Source organism: Microchirus variegatus (genome assembly GCF_963457635.1).
Source record: "Microchirus variegatus genome assembly, chromosome: 8".
Classification (NCBI taxonomy): domain Eukaryota; kingdom Metazoa; phylum Chordata; class Actinopteri; order Pleuronectiformes; family Soleidae; genus Microchirus; species Microchirus variegatus.
Window position 1 is genome coordinate 3,654,166 of NC_139809.1, and position 21,005 is coordinate 3,675,170.

Sequence of the window (21,005 nt, forward strand, 5' to 3'; positions counted from 1 at the left end):
GCTCAGTCTTCAACGGTGACGTAGCGGGGTCAAGGGGCATTTTTTATACTTTATACTTTGTCGCTTAAATCAAATAAATTAATAAATAACACCGGTGGCATGTATACATGATATATTGTCACAAACACGAACAAACACACCGTCAAAAAAATTAAAAAGAAATATATAAAAATGACGACGTAAGTAGTTCCGTAAACACGACTGCCCCTCCGTCAAGAGAGGAGTAAAGAAATAGTCCCAACTGTAACAACAAACTTAATGTGTGCTGTTTGGTTTCAGGAGTTTCGAGGCGCGATTCACCAACGCGATTGCTTTATACTAATATAAATGTATAATTCGTGTTTCTCCTGAATCAAAATAAACTATTTTCTGAAGTCACGTTATCAGCGGAAGTGGTTTCCTCCCAAGCGGAGGCATAAGGCACTCAAGGCAACGCACTAACTTCCTTTTTACTGTGGCCGCCATAGAGTGAGGAGCGTGGTTCCCGGCGAGCCGAAAATATCTTACGAAAATGGTGAGAAATTGAAGTTATATCGCTGTCCGTATACTTCTCGATACGCCCGGGATATTCTGTCTCGTGTATATCCCGAAAGGCAACACATGCGATGGTTTTAGGAATAACCTAATTTAGTTTATTCGGGGCGAAAATATGGTCAGGTCCCGGCTAGGGAAGCTAACACGAGGAGCCATTTTGGATGAGCTGCTTCTGGACAAGTACACGTGTAGCAGCCGCTTCGCTGGCAGACACGCACCTACACATGAATGTTGTACATTATAGCGGATTCCTTTTTCACAATGTTGTGACCGACTGCGACTTTCAAACTAAATGTGACTCGATCGTGTTGACGAGGTTTTACAACGAGTAGCGAAAGTGATGCTAATATTAGCGTGTCAAGACGCGGTAGGCCGTGTCCTGGAAGTAGTCCAGATATGACATTTATCGACTTATAATAACCTCAACGATGTCACATTTTTGCTTGATGTATGTGATATGATGAATTAGCATCATCATATCTTGCAAGTATAATGAATGTTTGTTTGCCTGGGCACGGAGTTCTTATCTCTTACAACTTTTCTAGCTATTGTTGTGCTGTAATTAACTATTGTTTTAATCGAATTATTGGTCGATTTCTTCATTTGCTAAGCAGTTATTCTGTCCCTTAAATTGCTGATGTTTTGAAATTCAGATGAATCATATATATATATGTGTATATATATCTGCAATCATGTTGGTTTTATCGGCTCTAATGACAGGATATGTACCACTTAACCCATCAGTGGTCTGATTGACATGTATTCTTACTTTCATTTTGCCTTCTAGGCTTGTGCCCGACCCCTGATCTCGGTGTATTCCGAGAAAGGCGAATCTTCAGGCAAAAATGTTGTCATGCCTGCTGTGTTCAAGGCCCCAATTCGGCCGGACGTTGTGAATTTTGTGCACACCAACATGCGCAAAAACAACCGCCAGCCATATGCAGTTAGTGAACTGGCAGGTGAGTGTACAGTGTATGTTCTTAGCTTTTCTCCCTGTTTTTGACAAACATTTTCAGATGGTTAAACTATAGATTCATATTCGTTGTAATTGTGTATTTCAGGTCACCAGACCAGCGCTGAGTCCTGGGGTACTGGAAGAGCTGTGGCCCGTATTCCCCGTGTGAGAGGTGGTGGCACTCACCGCTCTGGCCAGGGTGCTTTTGGAAATGTATCCTTTCCTAGTATTCCCTCCTCTTTGCTTTATTTTAAATGAACATTTTTAGACTTGCTGTGATTGTGTAATTTGCGACTGACTCTGTGACCAGTGACAGAATGCCTGCTGTCATATACTGGAACAGATGGCTGGTGAACAAAAATTGAGTCTGAGCAGGTATTTAGTGCTTCAGCGCTGTAGACACATCAGTAGATGTCAGACTTCCTTGACCTTTATATAGATGTGTCGTGGAGGTCGTATGTTTGCTCCCACTAAGACCTGGCGTCGTTGGCACCGCAGGATCAACACAACCCAGAAGCGCTATGCCATCTGCTCTGCCCTGGCTGCTTCTGCCCTTCCTGCACTTGTGATGGCCAAAGGTAAAATTCATTCAGCCATGTTTTTGTAGAGAACAGGTGTGGCTCAAGAGCCATTAAAGTATTGAGGAACTTATTAGTTGTTAATACAAACACTTGTGTGATTTGCTATGATGGTGTAATTTGCGTCTGAGCCAGTGAACAGTGACGGTTGCCTGCCGTCTTTAAGCTGTCACAAGGTGTTGATGACCATTGAATTCTGAGCAAGCACTTATCACACTCAAGTAATTGAAAATGACAAGATTCTGTCTTTTGACATACTTTGATTACAATTTTGTCTGTTAGGACATCGCATTGAGGAAATTCCCGAGGTCCCACTGGTGGTTGAAGACAAAGTAGAGGGCTACAGGAAGACCAAGGAGGCTGTGCTTCTGCTGAAGAAGCTTAAAGCCTGGAATGACATCAAGAAGGTAATTCAATTCAGATGATGACCTAAAGGAATAAAGGTTTCCACGTCCATGTGGACCTAGGTTTTGTAGTGCTTAAAATGTTTGTATTGGCAGTCCAAATCCAGATTTTTAGATCTTGTTCATACTTGTATGTACTTGCCCATGCAACACCGTGTACAGAAACACTACACCAGGAGCCAGCTTTTATTGCACACTTTCTTTGTAAATGATTAATATTGTAAATATTCTGTTTCAGGTCTACGCTTCTCAGCGCATGCGTGCTGGTAAAGGTAAAATGAGGAACCGCCGTAGGATCCAGCGCAAAGGACCGTGCATCATCTACAACCAAGATGCTGGAATTATCAAAGCCTTCAGAAATATCCCAGGTGTGTTATGAGAGATTTACTGTTGTGTGTGTGTGTGTGACAGAGCATTACCATTATGCTTCAGTTTAAATGGTTCTTAATGCATGTAAAATTACACATTTTTCTTATGCAGGCATCACTTTGCAGAACGTGAATAAACTGAACCTTCTGAGGCTTGCCCCTGGTGGTCACATTGGACGCTTCTTGATATGGACTGAGAGTGCTTTCCGCAAGCTGGACGAGCTATACGGCACCGGGCGCAAAGCTTCCTCTCTGAAAGTTGGCTACAAGTGAGTACTAGAGGAGCGCACACGCCATATCAATAGTAAAACCAGTGTTTGTCCGTTTACAGTGATGAGCTTCCACTTCAGGTCCGTGTTTTTGAATCAATGTGATATTTATTGAAGTTCTGAGATTGAGCAACAAAGGAGAGGAGTCGCATACTCGCGTGTATTTAGTTTCTATTTGTTTAACTACTTGTCTCTGATTTCAGCTTGCCATCGCACAAGATGACCAACACAGACCTGAGCAGGATTCTCAAGAGTGAGGAGATCCAGAAAGCACTTCGTACCCCAAAGTAAGCACTGCTCAGTTATTTCTTAATGTTTAATGGACAGTCAACCATGATGATTTTCCACTTCAGGTCCGTGTTTCTGAATCCTGATTATTAAGAAGTTCTGAGCGACGCAGGGAATTCATTTCATAAGTGTAGCTCAAAGGCAGTTCATATTAGTAACCAATGTTTTTTTGTTTTTTCTTTTCAAAACAGCAAGAAGATCAATCGCAGAGTACTGAAGAAGAATCCTCTCAAGAACTTGAGGATAATGCTCAAACTGAACCCTTATGCGAAGACCGCAAGACGTCTTGCCATCCTCAAGCACGACCCTACGGTAAGAAGTGAAGAGAGTCGAGATTTAAAAAAAAAATGAAATGAAGATGCAATTCTCAGTTTTGACTTAGAAATATTGTGTTCTTTGTAGATCAAGGCCAAGATGCTGAAACCCAAGAAGAAGCCTGGAAAGAAGGGAGCACCCAAAAAACCCAAGGCATAAATTTATACATGGCCGACTGGACTTCAGTAAAAATAAAACAATGGTTTCAAATACAGGAGCCTGTAAAATGTTTTATTTCACAAGACTCGCACACGTTTAATATTTAAATCTATTGGTGCTGAAAGTATGTTTGCGTATATTAATTATTCACTTGGCATGTAGATTTCTACACTAAATATCTATTGATTGCACAAACTAACATGAATACCTGGTATAAACAAATACAATTCTCTCGTAATACAAATCGGTTGAAAGACGTTTGATAGATGGGTCGCATCGCAGTACCACTGGTGAGTGTCACTGTTTCAGGTCTACACTTTTTAGTGCATGCATGTTGGTAAAGGTAAGATGAGGAACCACAATGGGATAGAGCGCAAAGGACTGGGCTTCGTCTACAACCAAGATGCCGGAATCATCAAAGCCCTCAGAAATATCCCAGGTGTGTTGAGATGTAGATTTACTGTTTTTTTGTCTGTTACTTTTTGCGCGTGAGATTACACAAAAAATGACAAACGAGAGGATGTGCATTCAGATTTTGAGCTCTTAACATTGCTTTTGTGAATGAATGAACGTTCTCAGGCTTGCACCTGATGGTCATATTGGACTTCTTGATATGGAAGGTGGGTGCTTTCTGCAACCTGGGCGCCAACCTTCCTCCCTGAAAGTTGACTACAAGTGAGTACTACAGCAGACACCAAATCAGTAGTAAAACCAGTGTTTGTGTTATACAGTGATGAGCTTCCACTTCAGGTCCGTGTTTTTGAATCTGTGATATTTATCGAAGTTCTGAGATTGAGCAACAAAAGAGAAGTCGTATAATCACTTGTATTAAGTATATATATGTTAAACTGCCCGTCTTTGATTTCAGCTTGCCAATGCACAAGATGACCAACAGAGACCTGAGCAGGATCTCCTCAAAGTAAGCACTGCTCAGTTATTTCTTAATGTTTAATTGTCAGTCAACCGTGATGAGCTTACACTTCAGGTCCGTGTTTTTGAATCAATGTGATATTTATTGGAGTTCTGAGATTGAGCAACAAAGGATAGCAGTCGCATACTTGCTTGTATTTAGTTTTTGTTGTTAAACTACGTGTCTCCGATTTCAGCTTGTCAATGCACAACATGAACTACGCAGGTGTAAGGAGTTTCAGAAGGCACTTCATACCCCAAAGTAAGCACTGCTCAGTTATTTCTTAATGTTAAATGGTCAGTCAACTGTGATGAGCTTACACTTCAGGTCCGTGTTTTTGAATCAATGTGATATTTATTGGAGTTCTGAGATTGAGCAACAAAGGATAGCAGTCGCATACTTGCTTGTATTTAGTTTCTATTGTTAAACTACTTGTCTCTGATTTCAGCTTGTCAATGCACAAGATGAACCACGCAGACGTGAGGAGATCCAGAAAGCACTTCTTACCCCAAAGTAAGTACTGTTCAGTTATTTCTTAATGTTTTATTGTCAGTCAACCGTGATGAGCTTACACTTCAGGTCCGTGTTTTTGAATCAATGTGATATTTATTGAAGTTCTGAGATTGAGCAACAAAGGATAGCAGTAGCATACTTGCTTGTATTTAGTTTCTGTTGTTAAACTACTTGTCTCTGATTTCAGCTTGTCAATGCACAAGATGAACTACGCAGATGTGAGGAGATCCAGAAAGCACTTCATACCCCAAAGTAAGCACTGCTCAGTTATTTCTTAATGTTAAATGGTCAGTCAACCGTGATGATTTTCCACTTCAGGTCCGTGTTTCTGAATCCTGATTATTAAGAAGTTCTGAGCGACGCAGGGAATTAATTTCCTAAGCGTAGCTCAAAGGTACTTCATATTAGTAACCAATGTTTTTTTTTGTTTTTTTTCCTAACAGTAAGAAGATCAATTGCAGAGAACTGAGGAACTTGAGGATAATGCTCAAGCTGAACCCTAATGTGAAGACTGGCTTTAAAAAATATATATATATTCTTTGTACTTCAAAGTCAAGATGCTGAAACCCAAAAAGGAGCCTGGCTATACGGAAGCACCCAAAAAACCCAAGGCATGAATTAATACATGGCAGGTAAAATTGGTACAAATAAAACAATCGTTTTCAGTTCATGAGTCTGTCAAAATTTTATTTCACAAGACTCACAAGTTAAAGATTTAAATATATTGGTGCTGAAAAGGACTTTGGGGTATGTTGGGGTATATTAAGCACATAGTGTTGAGCAGCATTTGTCATGATTTAAATAATTTGATCTTTAGAAAAACATGGCTTTTCAAGGCTGGCCAACAATAAAGCCCAAAGAAATGTTTCAACACATTAATTTCACTTGGCATGTAGATTTGTACACTAAATATCTATTGACTGCACAAACTAACACGAATACCTGGTATAAACAAATACAATTCACTCGTAATACAAATCGGTCCAAAGACGACCGTGTGATTGACAGATGGGTCACATCGCAGTGCCGTGGGTGGGCGTCACGGGCTGATTGAGTCCAATAGTGCTGCACAACCAGCCGGCAAAGTCGACTTGTTCTGCCTCTGATTGCCTGATGAAAGAGTGAACCTGGAAGGAAGGGGGGGAGGAAACCAGATTAACTGACTTAAACAAAAATGTAATTAAATGAGAATACTGATAATGGACACCCACCATCAACTGTTTCAGGTCTGCCCTCTCTGCTGGGTTTTTAATCAAACTGAAATGAGGAGAGAAGGCACTTCAGGTTATGTAGTGCATGTTAACACCACTAGGTGGTGTAATATCTTAAAATGAGTACATACCATTTGTTCACAAAGTCCTGAAATTCAGGGCTGAATATCCCAGGCAGCTTTGGTGGAGGCTGGAATTGTATGGACAGGACTGAGGTTATATGGTGTTCAAAGTTAAGTCATTGGTTTCATCGACAACGGCAAGCAGACCTCACCTCATTGACGATATAATCAAGCAGCTCAAATATAGCCATCGGTGGCCTGCTGTCAGGGCCGTATGCTATGGGGAGATAAAAACAGAAACTTCCTGTCAAAGCTGGAGTTAATTCACAGACACATTTGTGACAAAATATTAGAATTGAGGAATTAACATGGTCATGTCAGACTTACAGCTGCACGGTCGCCCGGGAGGCTGCGGCTTTGGAGAGGAGTCACCAGAGGCTGCTTCTCCCTCCACCGCAAAGCCAAAAATCTGCTCCAGTTCTTTAGCATCAGGCGGTGGGATGGGGAAGCGTCCGATGGCCATTTCAACCAGGGACAGGCCCATGCTCCAGATGTCTGACTGAACGGAGTAATGGGTGCCTTGCAAACGCTCTGGCTGCAGAGAAAAAAAAAACCCGGGACAATCGTATAATTATGATGCAGTAAATATTTCTATACATTTAAGTAAAACATCCCAGCATCACAGTGGCAATCACCGCTTTGTACAGCAGCCATTTTTGTCAGGTCACATTAGGGAAATTCACAGGTGTAAATCAAAGTAATGACAACAAAGTTTCATATAACTTCTTAAGTTTCTGCTTAGCTGTTGCACTGTCCTGACTTAACCGAGCAGAACCATCGTTAATGTGATCATTAAGGCTTTTCCTGCTTAAATTAGTCAAAGTGGATGTTTGTTATATAATTGGCCATATATAACAAACCTCAAAGATGTGCGGCACACTTGATATGAAGCCAATCTATAGTCCCAGTTGACTTGTGAGTCATGTATGACTCAGTCTATGCCACTACCGTTCAAAAGTTTGGGGTCGCCTATACAATTTTTGTTGTTTTCCCTTAAAAGTCACACTTTTATTCATCAAAAGAGATGCTAAATGAATAGAAAAATATAGTCAAAACATTGACAAGATTAAAAAAATTATGATTTTTATGCAAAATAATAATTTTGCCCTTTCGTCAAAGAACCAGCAAAACTGTTTTCAGCTGTGCCAACATCATTGCACAAGGGTTTTCAAGCGTTTTCTAATCATCCAATAGTCTTCTAACACGATTAGCAAACACAATGTACCATTAGAACACTGGAAGTGGGCCTCTATACACCTGTTTGCAGCTAGAATAGTCGGTTACCACATTAACAATGTATAGAGTGTATTTATGATTCATTTAATGTTATATTCATTGTAAAAAAAAGTGCTTCTCCTTAAAAAAAATGGACATAGTGACCCCAAACATTTGACCGGTGGTGTATGTGACTGAATGCATCAGAAAAAGATGTGTGACCATTTGAACTCACAGACATGTAAGAGCGAGTGCCCACAAAGGAGTTGGCCATGGAGTCTATGAGCTGTCCGCTCACTCCAAAGTCACACAGCTTGATCTCACCGCGGGAATTCACAAGGATGTTGGAAGGCTTGACATCTGAAACAGATACATACAGTATTTAGGAGAACACAGTGGGCAGGTGTTCAGCAGGGAAAAGCACACGGACTGATGTAGAATTCCTTCACAAACATCTGTTCTATGCATCGGAGATAAGGGATTACTCTTTGTGACGCTCGATAGTTTCGGTCGGGTTATTTTGAGCGTGCACGGTTTATGCAGTGAGGTAAACAGCCCACACTTAAACTGGCCATTAAAATGTCCTTCCTTAATGTGCTCCCACTGTAAGTGATGGCAAACAAAGTCCGCGGTCTGTTCTGTGTAGAGATTTATCTGAAGCCAATATGAGGCATCACCACTCTGACTTGGATAAATCAAAAAGGTATATTTTAAAGTCGCAGCCGTTGTTTGTTTGCCGTCCTCCCACTGCATCTAAAAATGTTAATACAACATGGATTTTGTACTAAAAATGAAAAAATATCCTAACTCACCTCACAAAGCTTCAGATTAGCCTCTGATCAACATAGGGATATATAAACAACATTGAACTTAACAAATCCTTCAAGCATAGCCTGCCTAATGTATTGATGAGACTAAACATCTTGTAATAAAAGCAGAAGTGTATTTTTATTTTGAACACATTTTTGTCAATATCAAACCTCTGTGCATGATCTTGTGTTTCTCTCTCAGGTAGGAAAGTCCTTTAATGACCTGAAAGAACAAGTGTTTGATTTCAGATGTTTGTTTTTTTTGGTACGGCAACAAATAATCAACTAGCACACATGATAAACCTTACAAAAATAACTATAATGTGACAGTGAGAGCAATAATTGAAAGAAGTGCTGGAACTACCCACAGCGATGCTGACTTTGCCGAGGATTTCCTCTGGGATCTTCCCTGCTTTCTTGAGTGACTGGTCCAGGGAGCCGCCGTCCTGCAACCAGCATCGAAGACAAATATGGGTGAGAATCTACTGAAATGACATCATTTGTGACAACGAGCAGTCGTAATGTGTCGATCGAAGAGCCGTTACCATGTGCTCCATGCAAATGCTGATTTCTCCATCACTGTAGAACGCTCCGTAGAAGCCTACAATGTAGGGGGAGTTGCACTCGTGCAGCACCTGCAGCTCCCTAATGATCTGGTTCCTGATAGCTGGTTTGATCTCCAGGTGGATCAGCTGGAACACAGCAGACGGCAGGCTTTACTTATGCCCTCGTATCGCTCAGAACACACACACACACACACATGAGAGTAGATAGGACACCAGAAGGATAGGAAGAAACTGTATTATAGATATACTTGAATAAGGACGGCAAAAAAACTAATCATTGTCTGATATTTCCTGTGAGAAGAGTGGTAATGTAATGTCGGTGAACACATTCTATCTACGCAGCAATCGCAGTACCTTCCTTGCCATAATCAGACCAGAGGGTCGGTGCGAGACCTTGAAGACGACTCCCCCGTTGCCCGCGCCGAGCTCGCAGATCTTCTCGAAGTCGTCGTCCTTCAGCTCCCCCACCTTCTGCTTCTGTGTCAGAAAGGCCTCCAGGCGTATCCGCTGCTGCTCGTCTAACTCCAGCTCCTCCAGTTTCTTCTGCAATGCCTCCAAGTTGGTTCTTATAAACGGTGAGATAAAGAAAAGGCAAAGAGATGACGTCCGAGTCGTGCGTTCGTATTGTTAAAGGTCACATTTTTTTTGCAGACTGAATCGTTGGTTGACCCTCAGTAAGACGTGAGGGGATTGAAATGTATCCAGATCTAATCTGTTGTAGTTGTGTATTGTCAGAGAAAAGTGTATCCAATCCTTGTTATTATTTAAGTACATTTAAATTATTATATAATATTTAAATTCTGTCTTTAAAGGTACAATATGTAGTATTTATGGGTTTATATAACCCAAAATCCACTTTTTTATACATATTATGTGCTCCTGCATTGTCTAGTCGCTGTATAATAGTTTTTGTTTCATTTTCGTAGTGTTTCAAAAAGTCATGTAAAATAACATGACCGCGGACCGCGGTTGCATAGCCACTGTTAGCAGCGAGACGCCATGTTTCTACCGGAGCCTGTAAGGACAAACGCGAGAGAACAAAACAAGCGTCTCTTTACTTGTAGCGGAAGTCCCGCCTCCTCTCTCTCCGCTTCGTCTGCTACGGCCGCGGTAACTCCGCCCTCTCCCTCGCCTCACGAACCTCATCTGCTGACACGGAGAAAGACGACGAGGACGATATTTGACCAGCTGCGGATACCGTAGCGCTCAGGGAAGGGAGGGGGTGAGCAGATTTTGTAAATTTCAGCCTCTCCTCTAGATGGCACTATAAACTACTTACTTCACCTTTAAGTGAAATTTCTCAACAGACAGTGAAGATTCCACAATTTGGTTGCCGCAACTGCGAAAACCCAATCCCCTCTGGACTTCGGCTTTGTTTTTGGAGCCACTAGGATCAGCTGATCAGCTGATCTTAGAGACAGCCAAGGATCATGAGAGATAGGGTGGAACAGGATCACTGACACATCGAGAGTGTATGACAGTGAAAGCTGCAACAGCAGTAGTCATGCCACTGGCATTGCTGTTGCCATTGGCAACCAACCAAAGAAGTTAGAGGGAATCTCTTGGTCTCATTTCATCATTCCTTCCGAGATCCGAATGTGAGGAATCTCAGACTGCCTCTGACTACTGGATCTGTTGTCATGGCGATCAATGTCCTTGACTAGTCAACTGTAAAGTGAACTCCGTTCATCTGCTGCTCACTGAAAACCCGCCCACCCCCCCCAGCGTCAATGGTCAGTCGAAGCGTTTCTCATTACCTTTATGAGACTGCAATGTAAAGACCAGTGAGTCATTAGGACATTCCAGCTGATCAGATGGTGGAGCATCTGTGTGACCATTTTCCCCTTAATGGATTTTTATCCGCTCGGAATTATGAAAAAGGGACAAAAGAAATAAGCAGTAATCTAAAAATGTTTAAAGATAGTGGGCAGGATTGTTTGGACCAGTAATTCCATAATAACCTTTCAGCATAATGTTTACAGCCTCACGACTGTCAGAGGAGACTCAGACCCAAGTAGCAAGGCAGTTCAGAACGAGACTGAGCAGATTTGCTGTTCCACAAGTTTTTTTTTAGTTGTTTTTTTTAATTTTGGTACTTTTATTTACCCCCCATAGTGAATTTCCTCTCTGCGTTTGACCCATTCCTCTACAACCTTCTGGTTACAAGCCCAGATTCCTTTCCAGTTGGCCTTGGGCTGTCCATGTGGTTCTCTGCCAGTGACAATTACCTGCTACACTCTTAGAAATAAGGGTTCCAAAAGTGTTCTTCTACACAGGTTGAGGTTCCAGGTTCTATCCATAAGGTTCTTCGGCTCGTCCTCATAGGAGAATCCCTTTTGGCTCCAGGTAGAACCTTTTTTTATAAAGGTTTCACCTGGAGCCCTTTTGGGGGATTCCACCAAGAACCATTTTAAAACCCTTTATTCAGGAAGGGGGTTTTAAAGGGTTCTCAAAATGGTTCTTACTGGAACCATTAGTGTTACCAAGAACCCTTGAAAAAGGTTTTTCAGAAGCAAATGGTTCCAGGTAGAACCTCAGCTGTAGAAGGACTCTTTTGCAACACCTTATTTCTAAGAGTGTACCATCTTGATTTGGCATGCGTACTTCTCATCATTACCGTATAATTCAAAAACGATGAACTGGCGACCAGTCCAGGGTGTACGCCGCCTTTTCGCACCCTACAGTATGCCAGCTGAGATTGGCACAGCGTCCTGCGCAACCCTCATGCAGAGGATAAAGCAGTAGAAGATGGATGGATGGATGGATACCAGGAAGCAGAGAAATGGAGCTTTGTGTCCATATACTTGTCAGACTTGTCAGACAAGGTTCACCGGCGTGTCACACACACACAGTTTGTGACGTCAGCTTCTCAGTACCGTAATAACCCAAAAGGTTGAATAACTGCCAGATATCGAACGTGAAACGGATGCAAAAATGTTCCAGTGATCCTGCCTACTGCAGCTTTAATGGTGCAAATGATCAAAGAATCAAATTAATGTGCATGGTTTGAGTCGAAGCATAAGATGAGCGTATGCTCACCAGTGTTCAGTGGATAGGTCTAGTGCTATGTTTACATATTATGTGTATTACACTTTAACACACTTTTCTAATCAAGTGGTTCCAGTCACGACACAGCGGAGAGCAGCTTAGTATATGCTCTTCTCTCTGCGGTTCCAGCACACAGTGAAGAGAGGGTTAAGTGGTTTTATTTTTGACAACAGGCCTGCATATCCATGGAGACAAGGTGCGGAGTTTGAGTTGGCAGTGGGCGGCGTGGGCGTTTTTGTCGACAAGAGCTGGAGGTGGAGGAGGAGGAGGAGGAGGAGGAGGATGGAGGAACTGAGGAGAGGAGCAGAGCAGCCTCAAACCCACTCAACACAATACGTAGGAGAGAGGGACTACAGCTGCCGCACACTGCAGCCTCGAGAAGAATGAGCACGACTCTGGCTTTTGTGCCTCCGTCCTCGCAGTGTCCAAGGACAGCCTGTAGAACTTCAATGCAAGAGATGAACTCTCTGTGCAGTGTGCAGTGAAGCGTCACAAAAAAAAAAGAGGAAAATCACTGTTGTGTGTCATAAGTCGCGTACTGTGCGTTAGAATCAGGATTTGGTTTGTGATTTAAATTGTAACTGTTAGCAGTAGAATTCTGAAAACAGTTGACAGAATAAACCTATGACGCATGGATCGATTTAACTGATGAAACTACGTGTGGATCAGTGTGGATCACGGTGAACTGCAAGAGACATGAGGGATTCACTGAGTGGAGCATCCTCTGGAAAAAGGATGGGCTGTAGGAAGCAGTGGAGCTTCTTTAGTTTGAATCTGCCACATCACGTGGTTTGGGTTGTTTACGTGAGAGTATTTGGCTGTAGATTAATATTTAGAGTTTGCTTTTGTCTTGATAAATTGTTTCACCTAATGGACAGACTGTACAGTTTAGTGTCTTTTAGTTGTGTCAGTGTGATTCTCCAGTTCTGTACCAGTTGAGTTTTGTTTGTCAGTTCGTTTGCTGGCCTTTTTCTTTTGGTTTTATTTGAGTTCTGTTCCGTTCTGCTAGTTTGGCATCTTTTACTGGCACAGAACCTTGTTAAACATTTTTGAATATTCATTTTTTTTGTAATTGGGTTTTGAATAACTCTCTACTTTACTAAAAAACTGTGTTAACTCATTCCTTTCGCAGCATAATTCCATATGGACATAATGTAAATCAAGTGATCCGAGAGACGGTGACAATTCTGCAACCTCCTCTGACCTCACAGCTAAATCTGTAGCATCACTTGAGGCTTTGAAAGACAGAGCGATATAAAGAGAGACAATGGGTGCTTTTACTGGCTGTTTGTCTTCACCTATTTTACACACGGGTCATTTCCACCAACAACAACTTGCAAAGAAACCTAAGAAAGAGCCCGTACAAAGGAAACAAAAGCAGTTATTAATAAATAATAAGCTCTGATGGATGTATGGCTTAATTCTCTTTAAGCAGCCACTTAAAGTCTGCATGTATGCGAGGACAGGATCTTATCCAACATGTTTGGCCATGAGCAAATTGGCTGTTTTGTATTTTTTAGATTTAGATTTCCTCTGATAATATCACAGGTTTGGTTGGCATTATGTGGGCCACTCAGCACTGCTGGCTTTCAGCCATTTTCACACTGACGAAGCATTTTTTTGGCTCCACTGGCAACTCCTTCTCACCAGCATGGAATGGACTGGTTTCAGCAAGAGGCTAAATCAGTAGAAGCAAAGTGCGACATTCATGCTGCTAGTATGAGCATCCTTTTTTTTTTTTACATAATTACTCGAGTTATGTAATTTTCTTTTATTTTCTTTTTGTGCCTTAAATGACATTGTGAGACAGCAGCTGTTCAATGTTAACATTTTTAAAATGAACAATGAACCAAAATTAGAGCCTTTTCCTGCTGTCGCACATCAACCATATGCATCTCGAATGTGACCACACTTTAAAAACTGCCAGCTGTGATGTCACCATGGCGACGTGAGTGATGCATACTAATCCTGTATTGTACTCGTAAGCACATAGAGGTCAGAGGTCACGTTCAGACGCTCTTATCTCAACGCTTACAACATTATTTGGGCTTTGAATAAGTGGGGTGATTTAAATTTGTGATTAAAAGAGGAAGAACCTTTACAGGCTACTCTGGAGTCTAATTTGTACCGACGAGGTTATAATATATACAGTATATAATCACTACAACAAATCCTATATTCATGAAGCAGTACTTTAGAGGAGCATTGATTCAACTTGTGTTTAATACACAGGGAATATACAGAATATATCACCTTCTACTTGGCATCTAATGTGCAACAAGATAAATATTTTACTGGAGCTGCTTTGTGGACGACATTTAACATGTTACTCATCCTACGTGCAACATGTATAACATTATAATTCCACTGTTATGTTGTAAATATCAAGCTCTTGATAGCTACTTTTTTGTAGTCAATATTTACTATATTGTACATTAAAAACATTTTTCCATACCTTTATCTTTACCGTTTTTGCTGCTGTGACACTGCAAATGTCCCTATTGCGGGACTAACAAAGGTATATATATATATATATATATATATATAATGTTATATATATGACATTTTAACAAAGAACAAAATGTGTGCAATGTGTGACGGACAACTGTGTGTGCAGGCTACCATAACCGAACCTGAGCAGGATTTACCTTTCCAGTGATCCTCAGGTTAAAGTGTGGCTATACATAAAACATAAAACTTTTTTTTTTTTTTCATAGGAAGGAGGACTGAGTGACATCGGGCTGCATGACCTTTCTGACAGCAGCAGAATGTCAGGCTGAAGGCAACGGTGCACGACACAGCAGTATTACTGGAAACACACACATACCCACACACACAGGTTGGTGCAGATATTCTTCTTTGGGCAATGCATTGACTTCCATTCATTTTGCGCAGTTTAAACAAAGCCTTATTCCTGACTTTAACCATAACCAATAAGCTGCTAACCCTAAACCTAGACTACACACAATTCAAATCTTAGGCTTAAAGTGGCTCCACAGAATGAAAATGAGTTTCTGACCAGATTTTGGTCCCTACGTGTGTTTAACACACACACACACACACACACACACACACACACACACACACACACACACACACACATTCTTGTACTTGCTGCATACTGAGGAATGGGTTGCTGACAAAGTGAGGACCAGCATTTCCAATTTTTAAATCTGCACAATTACAAATATCTACTTCATGAATGACATCTACAAAGAACCACTGGTTGCAGTACCATAACATGTCTGCAGGTGGAGCCCCAGAGCAAAAAGGGCTGGAAAACTTTTCGTAAAAAAAATCAAAAATCAAAAAAAAGAAATTTTGGTCAAAAATTTTGACCAAAAAAATTTGACCAAAAATTTTGACCAAAAAAATTTGACCAAAAAATTTACCAAAAAAATTTTGACCAAAAAATGTTGACAAAAAAATTTTGACCAGAAAATGTTGACCAGAAAATTGACAAAAACGTCATACTATACTATACTATGTCCTCCAAAAGTTGAAATTTTTTTTGAAAAAAAAACATTTTGGTCCAAAATTTGACAAAAACGTCACACTATACTATGTCGTCCAAAATTTGGAAAAATCTTTGACAAAAAAAATTTGGTCCAAAATTTGACAAAAAAAAAATTGGTCACAAATTTTGACAAAAAAAATTTGACCCAAAAATTTACCATAACATTTTGACCAAAAAATTTTGACCAGAAAATTTACAAAAACGTCATACTACACTATACTATGTCCTCCAAAAGTTAAAAAAAAATTAAAAAAAAAAAAATGTTGGTCCAAAATTTGACAAAACGTCACACTATACTATGTCGTCCAAAATTTGGAAAAATCTTTGACAAAAAAATTTGGTCCAAAATTTGACAAAAAAAAAATTTGTCCAAAATTTGACAAAAAAATTGGTCCAAAATTTGACAAAAAAATTGGTCCAAAATTTGACAATAAAAAATTGGTCCAAAATTTGACAATAAAAAATTGGTCCAAAATTTGACAAAAAAAATTGACCCAAAATTTGACAAAAAAAATTGACCCAAAATTTGACAAAAAGTCATACTATACTATGTCGTCTAAAATTAGATTTTTTTTTTTTTGACAAATTGAGTATAGCATGTTATAGCAACCTAAGGAAGTGATTTCAATGAAAACAACCTGAGGACCGGGTAAAATGTCCTCACTCCGTAAAAATGACCTCACTTTGTTGGTTAAAAACCCTCACTGGTCCTCAGTATGCCACAAGTACAAGAACACACACACACACACACACACACACACACACACACACACACATACACACACACACACATTGGGATCCCTCCACAGACAGACCTTGCCAAATCTCTGACACGCTGCTCCTTGGCTTGTTACAGCCGGCCCAGCAGCAGCAGCAGCAGCTGGAATGTGTGCAGCATTCACCAAACATTATATCATTGTCAACAACTACTAAACAAAGCAGAGGCACATCTCCATTGAGCAACAGTTTCTGTATGCTTATCCCCCCCATCATCACGAATGCACAAAGAATCTTAAACCGTAGCTTAACTTAAAGGGACACTGTGTAGTATTTATGGGTTTATATGACCCAAAATCCACTTTTTTATACATATTATGTGCTCCTGCATTGTCTAGTCGCTGTATAATAGTTTTTGCTTCATTTTCGTAGTGTTTCAAAAAGTCATGTAAAATAACATGGTCGTGGTCGAGACGCCATGTTTCTACCGGAGCCTGCAAGGACAAACGCGAGAGAACAAATCAAGCGTCTCTTTACTTGTAGCGGAAGTCCCGCCTCCTCTCTCTCCGCTTCATCTGCTACGGCCGCGGTAGCTCCGCCCTCTCCCTCGCCTCACGAACTTCATCTGCTGACACGGAGAAAGACGACGAGGACGACATTTGACCAGCTGCGGATACCGTAGCGCTCAGGGAAGGGAGGGGGTGAGCAGAGGAGCAGTTCGTTGTTGTAAATTTCAGCCTCTCCTCTAGATGGCACTATAAGCTACTTACTTCGCCTTTAACGTCTTGTCGTCTACGATTTTAACACTTATAGATAGGCGTTGTATTCATTTTCCACTTTAAAAATTAAACAGTACAGTTGTTCTCGACTCAGTGTCAGCTCATCTCGACTAGTTTCTGTCAGTCACAGAGCACAAACTTCTACTTTCCAAAGTGTCATAGACTCCGAACCTCGCAAGATTAACAATTGTTTCGATTTTTCTTCCCCAGATTTCTGATCCGTGTCCACATCACCACCGCTGTCCTGCATCTCCAGAAAATGTAAGCCTTCATTTACTCTTTTGAGCTATGCAGCTCACAAAAAAATACCTAGATATCTGTCATTATATTTTAATTTACAAGATTATGCACAATTCATTGCAAAATAAGGCAAAGTGTGTTATCTAGTGACGAACCAAAGAATTATTCCACCTCTACAGTGAATTAGAAAAGCAGCCATCACATGACAGATTATGTAATTCTCATCCCTTCTGACCCAACTAGTTTCTGGACAGACTAAGCTTTTCTTTTTTTTTTATCTCTGTGACCTGAAAACAAAGTCATCACAACAATTTGATGTCGCCATCAATGTCCCACACAAATAAGACGCTGCCGCGCAGCACGCTTGTCTGTGACGCAATGGACAGATAATGTTAAATGAGGACTGGGGAGTTACAGATTACAGACAGTGATGTTCATGACATCATTTATGCTGGGAAGCAGCACTGTTTGGAGGGAGTCTCATAGATTTGGCTGAAGCTTGTGAGCTTGAAAGGGTTTCAGCTGATTGAGAGTGAATTTGATGATCAAATCACAAAAAAATGTATTAACTAAAAAAACAAATGCCAAGAAATGGCTATTTGTCTGTAAATGAAGAAATGAATGAATGTATTTATAGAACTATCTTATTAATAGTGTAATTACACATGGTTAGTTGAATTTGTGTGACTGGTAGTTGTGTTTCACTGGTACTATACATACATACATACATACACACACCTTTGTGCTTTTACACTGATATCCAGCCATTTTTTTGTATTTTATTTTTCATTTTTAAAAAAGCATCATGCTCCAAAAGTGTTGTAGACTCGTGAAACTCCCACTCACCTCCTGGTCATGTGATGATGGGATGGCAGTGTGCACATCTCTCTTGCACAACAGCACTTCACTGGTGCTTAGTGAAGCATTTCTATGATATTCAAGGTGTACAAACTGTGTCAGAGAATAATGTTTTTTTTTTTTTTTTTCTGATATCATATCCAGTGAATGGCTCACGATTACTTGGAATTGAAATTGATATTGACTGATAAGTCAGTTAAATCATCGCCGTTATCTCTACGATGTCCATTGGTGCTGGGAACATACATCGTCAAATTAATCACTTAGTTAGTTAATTAAAACGAGTCAAATCTATATGATTATTGCACATCGCGATGAAAAGCACTTACAATAAATGATCGGTGATTAATAATAGTAATAGTAATAATCGTGAATGGAGAAAAACGTTAATATTTCACGTGAGTGACTGCCACAAGGGGGAGCTGCATCTTTCATCATGACTTGTTAGGATCATCGGATTTTTCCACAATAGTAGGTGCAGACAGAAGGCAATGACTGTAGAAATGTGAATATCTAAAAAAACTACGCACATACTTTTTCAGTCTTTGCAATAACATCGCAATTTATTTTGGTCAGGATTATCGAGATTGGGATTTTATTTTATTTTAATAGTATGATATTATTTTGTGCCATGCCTAATCCACACGATGTAAAAGGCAGCAACAAACAGGGACTGGGTAAACTAGACGGTTTATGCCCAAGTTATTTACATAATATATTGCATCTTTACTAATAACATAAACCATTTTTTACAGCAACAAAAAAAACCTGAATTCTGAAGTCATTCTTCACTTTTATTTTGATTTTACCAAAACATATTGTATTATTATTATTATTATGTTTGTGTGACTATTATGATGGATTATGAGGGTAAAAAATAATCAATTTAATTTTCTGCCTCTCCCTGCACTATATCTATCTATATATATTCGATTTTTTGACATTTATTTGCATTTTTAATATGCAAAATAGATCAAATCGAGCCTGAGTGATATCACACAGCGACACATCACATCCTGCCCTCGTAAAAACACATAAGTTCTCTTCGCGTAATATTACAGGACGCTTTGATTATCATGACCGTCAGCGTCCACACAGTCATCACCAGTGTGCAGACGAACGCTGTCACTCACTCTGTGGCTCCTGTGCCATTGATAGTGTTTCCATCCGGGATCGGGTTGAGTTGGATCGGCTCCGGCTTCCTTCTCTTCTGCATTTTCTCTCCAGAAAGCCCACGGACCACGGCAGCGAGGACGGAGATCCACAGTCAGAGCAGAGCTGTGGCATCAAACGCGGACACGCTCAGGCCCACGGATGACAACTAACACTCCGCCGTTAGTGTCATAAGCTGCAGCTACAGGAGTTATATGTTCTTCTGCTTCTTCTTCTTCTTCCTCTTCTTCTTAGATGATGGGTGGGTGTGAATGAGACGGGAGATGAAACGTCACCAAAATATTTACACTCCTCCCCTCTGCTGGCGATAGAGGGTATTACACGGTCAGAGTCAAAACAAAAACAACGCACAGTCTCATTCAGAACAAGGGGTCTGCAACCTGTGGCTCTTCACTGATAGATAGATAGATAGATAGATAGATAGATAGATAGATAGATAGATAGATAGATAGATAGATAGATAGATAGATAGATAGATAGATAGATAGATAGATAGATAGATAGATAGATAGATAGATAGATAGATAGATAGATAGATAGATAGATAGATAGATAGATAGATAGATAGACAGATAGATAGCTTTAAGCTACGAGTGATAGCTCTGTAGGTAGATAGATAGATAGATAGATAGATAGATAGATAGATAGATAGATAGATAGATAGATAGATAGATAGATAGATAGATAGATCGATCGATCGACCGACAGACAGACAGACAGACAGACAGACAGACAGACAGACAGACAGACAGATAGATAGCTTTAAGCTAACAGTGATAGCTCTGTAGGTAGATAGATAGATAGATAGATAGATAGATAGATAGATAGATAGATAGATAGATAGATAGATAGATAGATAGATAGATAGATAGATAGATAGATAGATGGATGGATGGATGGATGGATGGATGGATGGATGGATGGATGGACGGACGGACGGACGGACGGTGGATGGATGGATGGATGGATGGATGGATGGATGGACGGACGGACGATAGATGGATGGATGGATGGATGGATGGATGGATGGACGGACGGACGGACGGACGGACGGACGGACGGACGGACGGACGGACGGACGGACGGACGATGGATGGATGGATGGATGGATGGATGGATGGACGGACGGACGGACGGACGGACGATAGATAGATAGATAGATAGATAGATAGATAGATAGATAGATAGATAGATAGATAGATAGATAGATAGATAGATAGATAGATAGATAGATAGATAGATAGATAGATAGATAGATAGATCCAACAAAAGACACAAAGAGACCATTTCGACATAAAGGCAAGTAATAAGTGTGGGTTTATTTGGGCTACTAAAAATATGTGTCACATCTTGTGTCTATACGTCAAATGTGATATTTAAAAACCTCCCCAAACCTGACAAACTTGTGTTTAAGATGAGGAAAGCCATTCCCAACACTTAAATGGCGACATGTGTAC

At 40.4% G+C, this 21,005-nt stretch overlaps 2 protein-coding genes and 1 long non-coding RNA gene across 3 annotated transcripts; 2 read left to right on the plus strand and 1 right to left on the minus strand.

Annotated features, from left to right (window-relative positions):
• The first annotated feature begins 437 nt into the window (after nucleotides 1-437).
• On the plus strand, nucleotides 438-3,923 carry rpl4 (ribosomal protein L4). Its single transcript, XM_083894212.1, has 10 exons — nucleotides 438-514; nucleotides 1,322-1,493; nucleotides 1,596-1,702; nucleotides 1,929-2,067; nucleotides 2,350-2,474; nucleotides 2,710-2,839; nucleotides 2,952-3,108; nucleotides 3,312-3,395; nucleotides 3,588-3,708; nucleotides 3,799-3,923. The coding sequence occupies exons 1-10, from the start codon at nucleotides 512-514 to the stop codon at nucleotides 3,868-3,870; spliced, it is 1,110 nt and encodes a 369-aa protein (XP_083750338.1). The 5' UTR covers nucleotides 438-511; the 3' UTR covers nucleotides 3,871-3,923.
• Nucleotides 3,924-5,257: 1,334 nt separating this feature from the next.
• Nucleotides 5,258-5,862, plus strand: LOC310930544. Its single transcript, XR_014592900.1, has 3 exons — nucleotides 5,258-5,293; nucleotides 5,481-5,545; nucleotides 5,737-5,862. It is a non-coding gene; the product is annotated as an uncharacterized lncRNA (long non-coding RNA).
• Nucleotides 5,863-6,306: 444 nt separating this feature from the next.
• map2k1 (mitogen-activated protein kinase kinase 1) lies at nucleotides 6,307-19,711 on the minus strand (the record flags this gene model as incomplete). The annotated part of the gene is made up of 11 exons (XM_083893923.1): nucleotides 19,509-19,711; nucleotides 9,571-9,781; nucleotides 9,196-9,342; nucleotides 9,019-9,096; nucleotides 8,822-8,873; nucleotides 8,077-8,201; nucleotides 6,954-7,161; nucleotides 6,779-6,843; nucleotides 6,636-6,694; nucleotides 6,505-6,550; nucleotides 6,307-6,420 (listed from the first exon to the last, which is right to left on the minus strand). Exons 1-11 carry the CDS (start codon nucleotides 19,589-19,591, stop codon nucleotides 6,307-6,309), a joined length of 1,188 nt encoding a protein of 395 aa, XP_083750049.1. The 5' UTR covers nucleotides 19,592-19,711.
• Between the last annotated feature and the right edge of the window lie 1,294 nt (nucleotides 19,712-21,005).

Coding starts and splice junctions, on each gene's coding strand:
- rpl4 (XM_083894212.1), top strand. Junction 1,703..1,928: donor GCCAGGGTGCTTTTGGAAAT/GTATCCTTTCCT, acceptor ACCTTTATATAG/ATGTGTCGTGGAGGTCGTAT. Junction 3,396..3,587: donor AAAGCACTTCGTACCCCAAA/GTAAGCACTGCT, acceptor TTTTCAAAACAG/CAAGAAGATCAATCGCAGAG.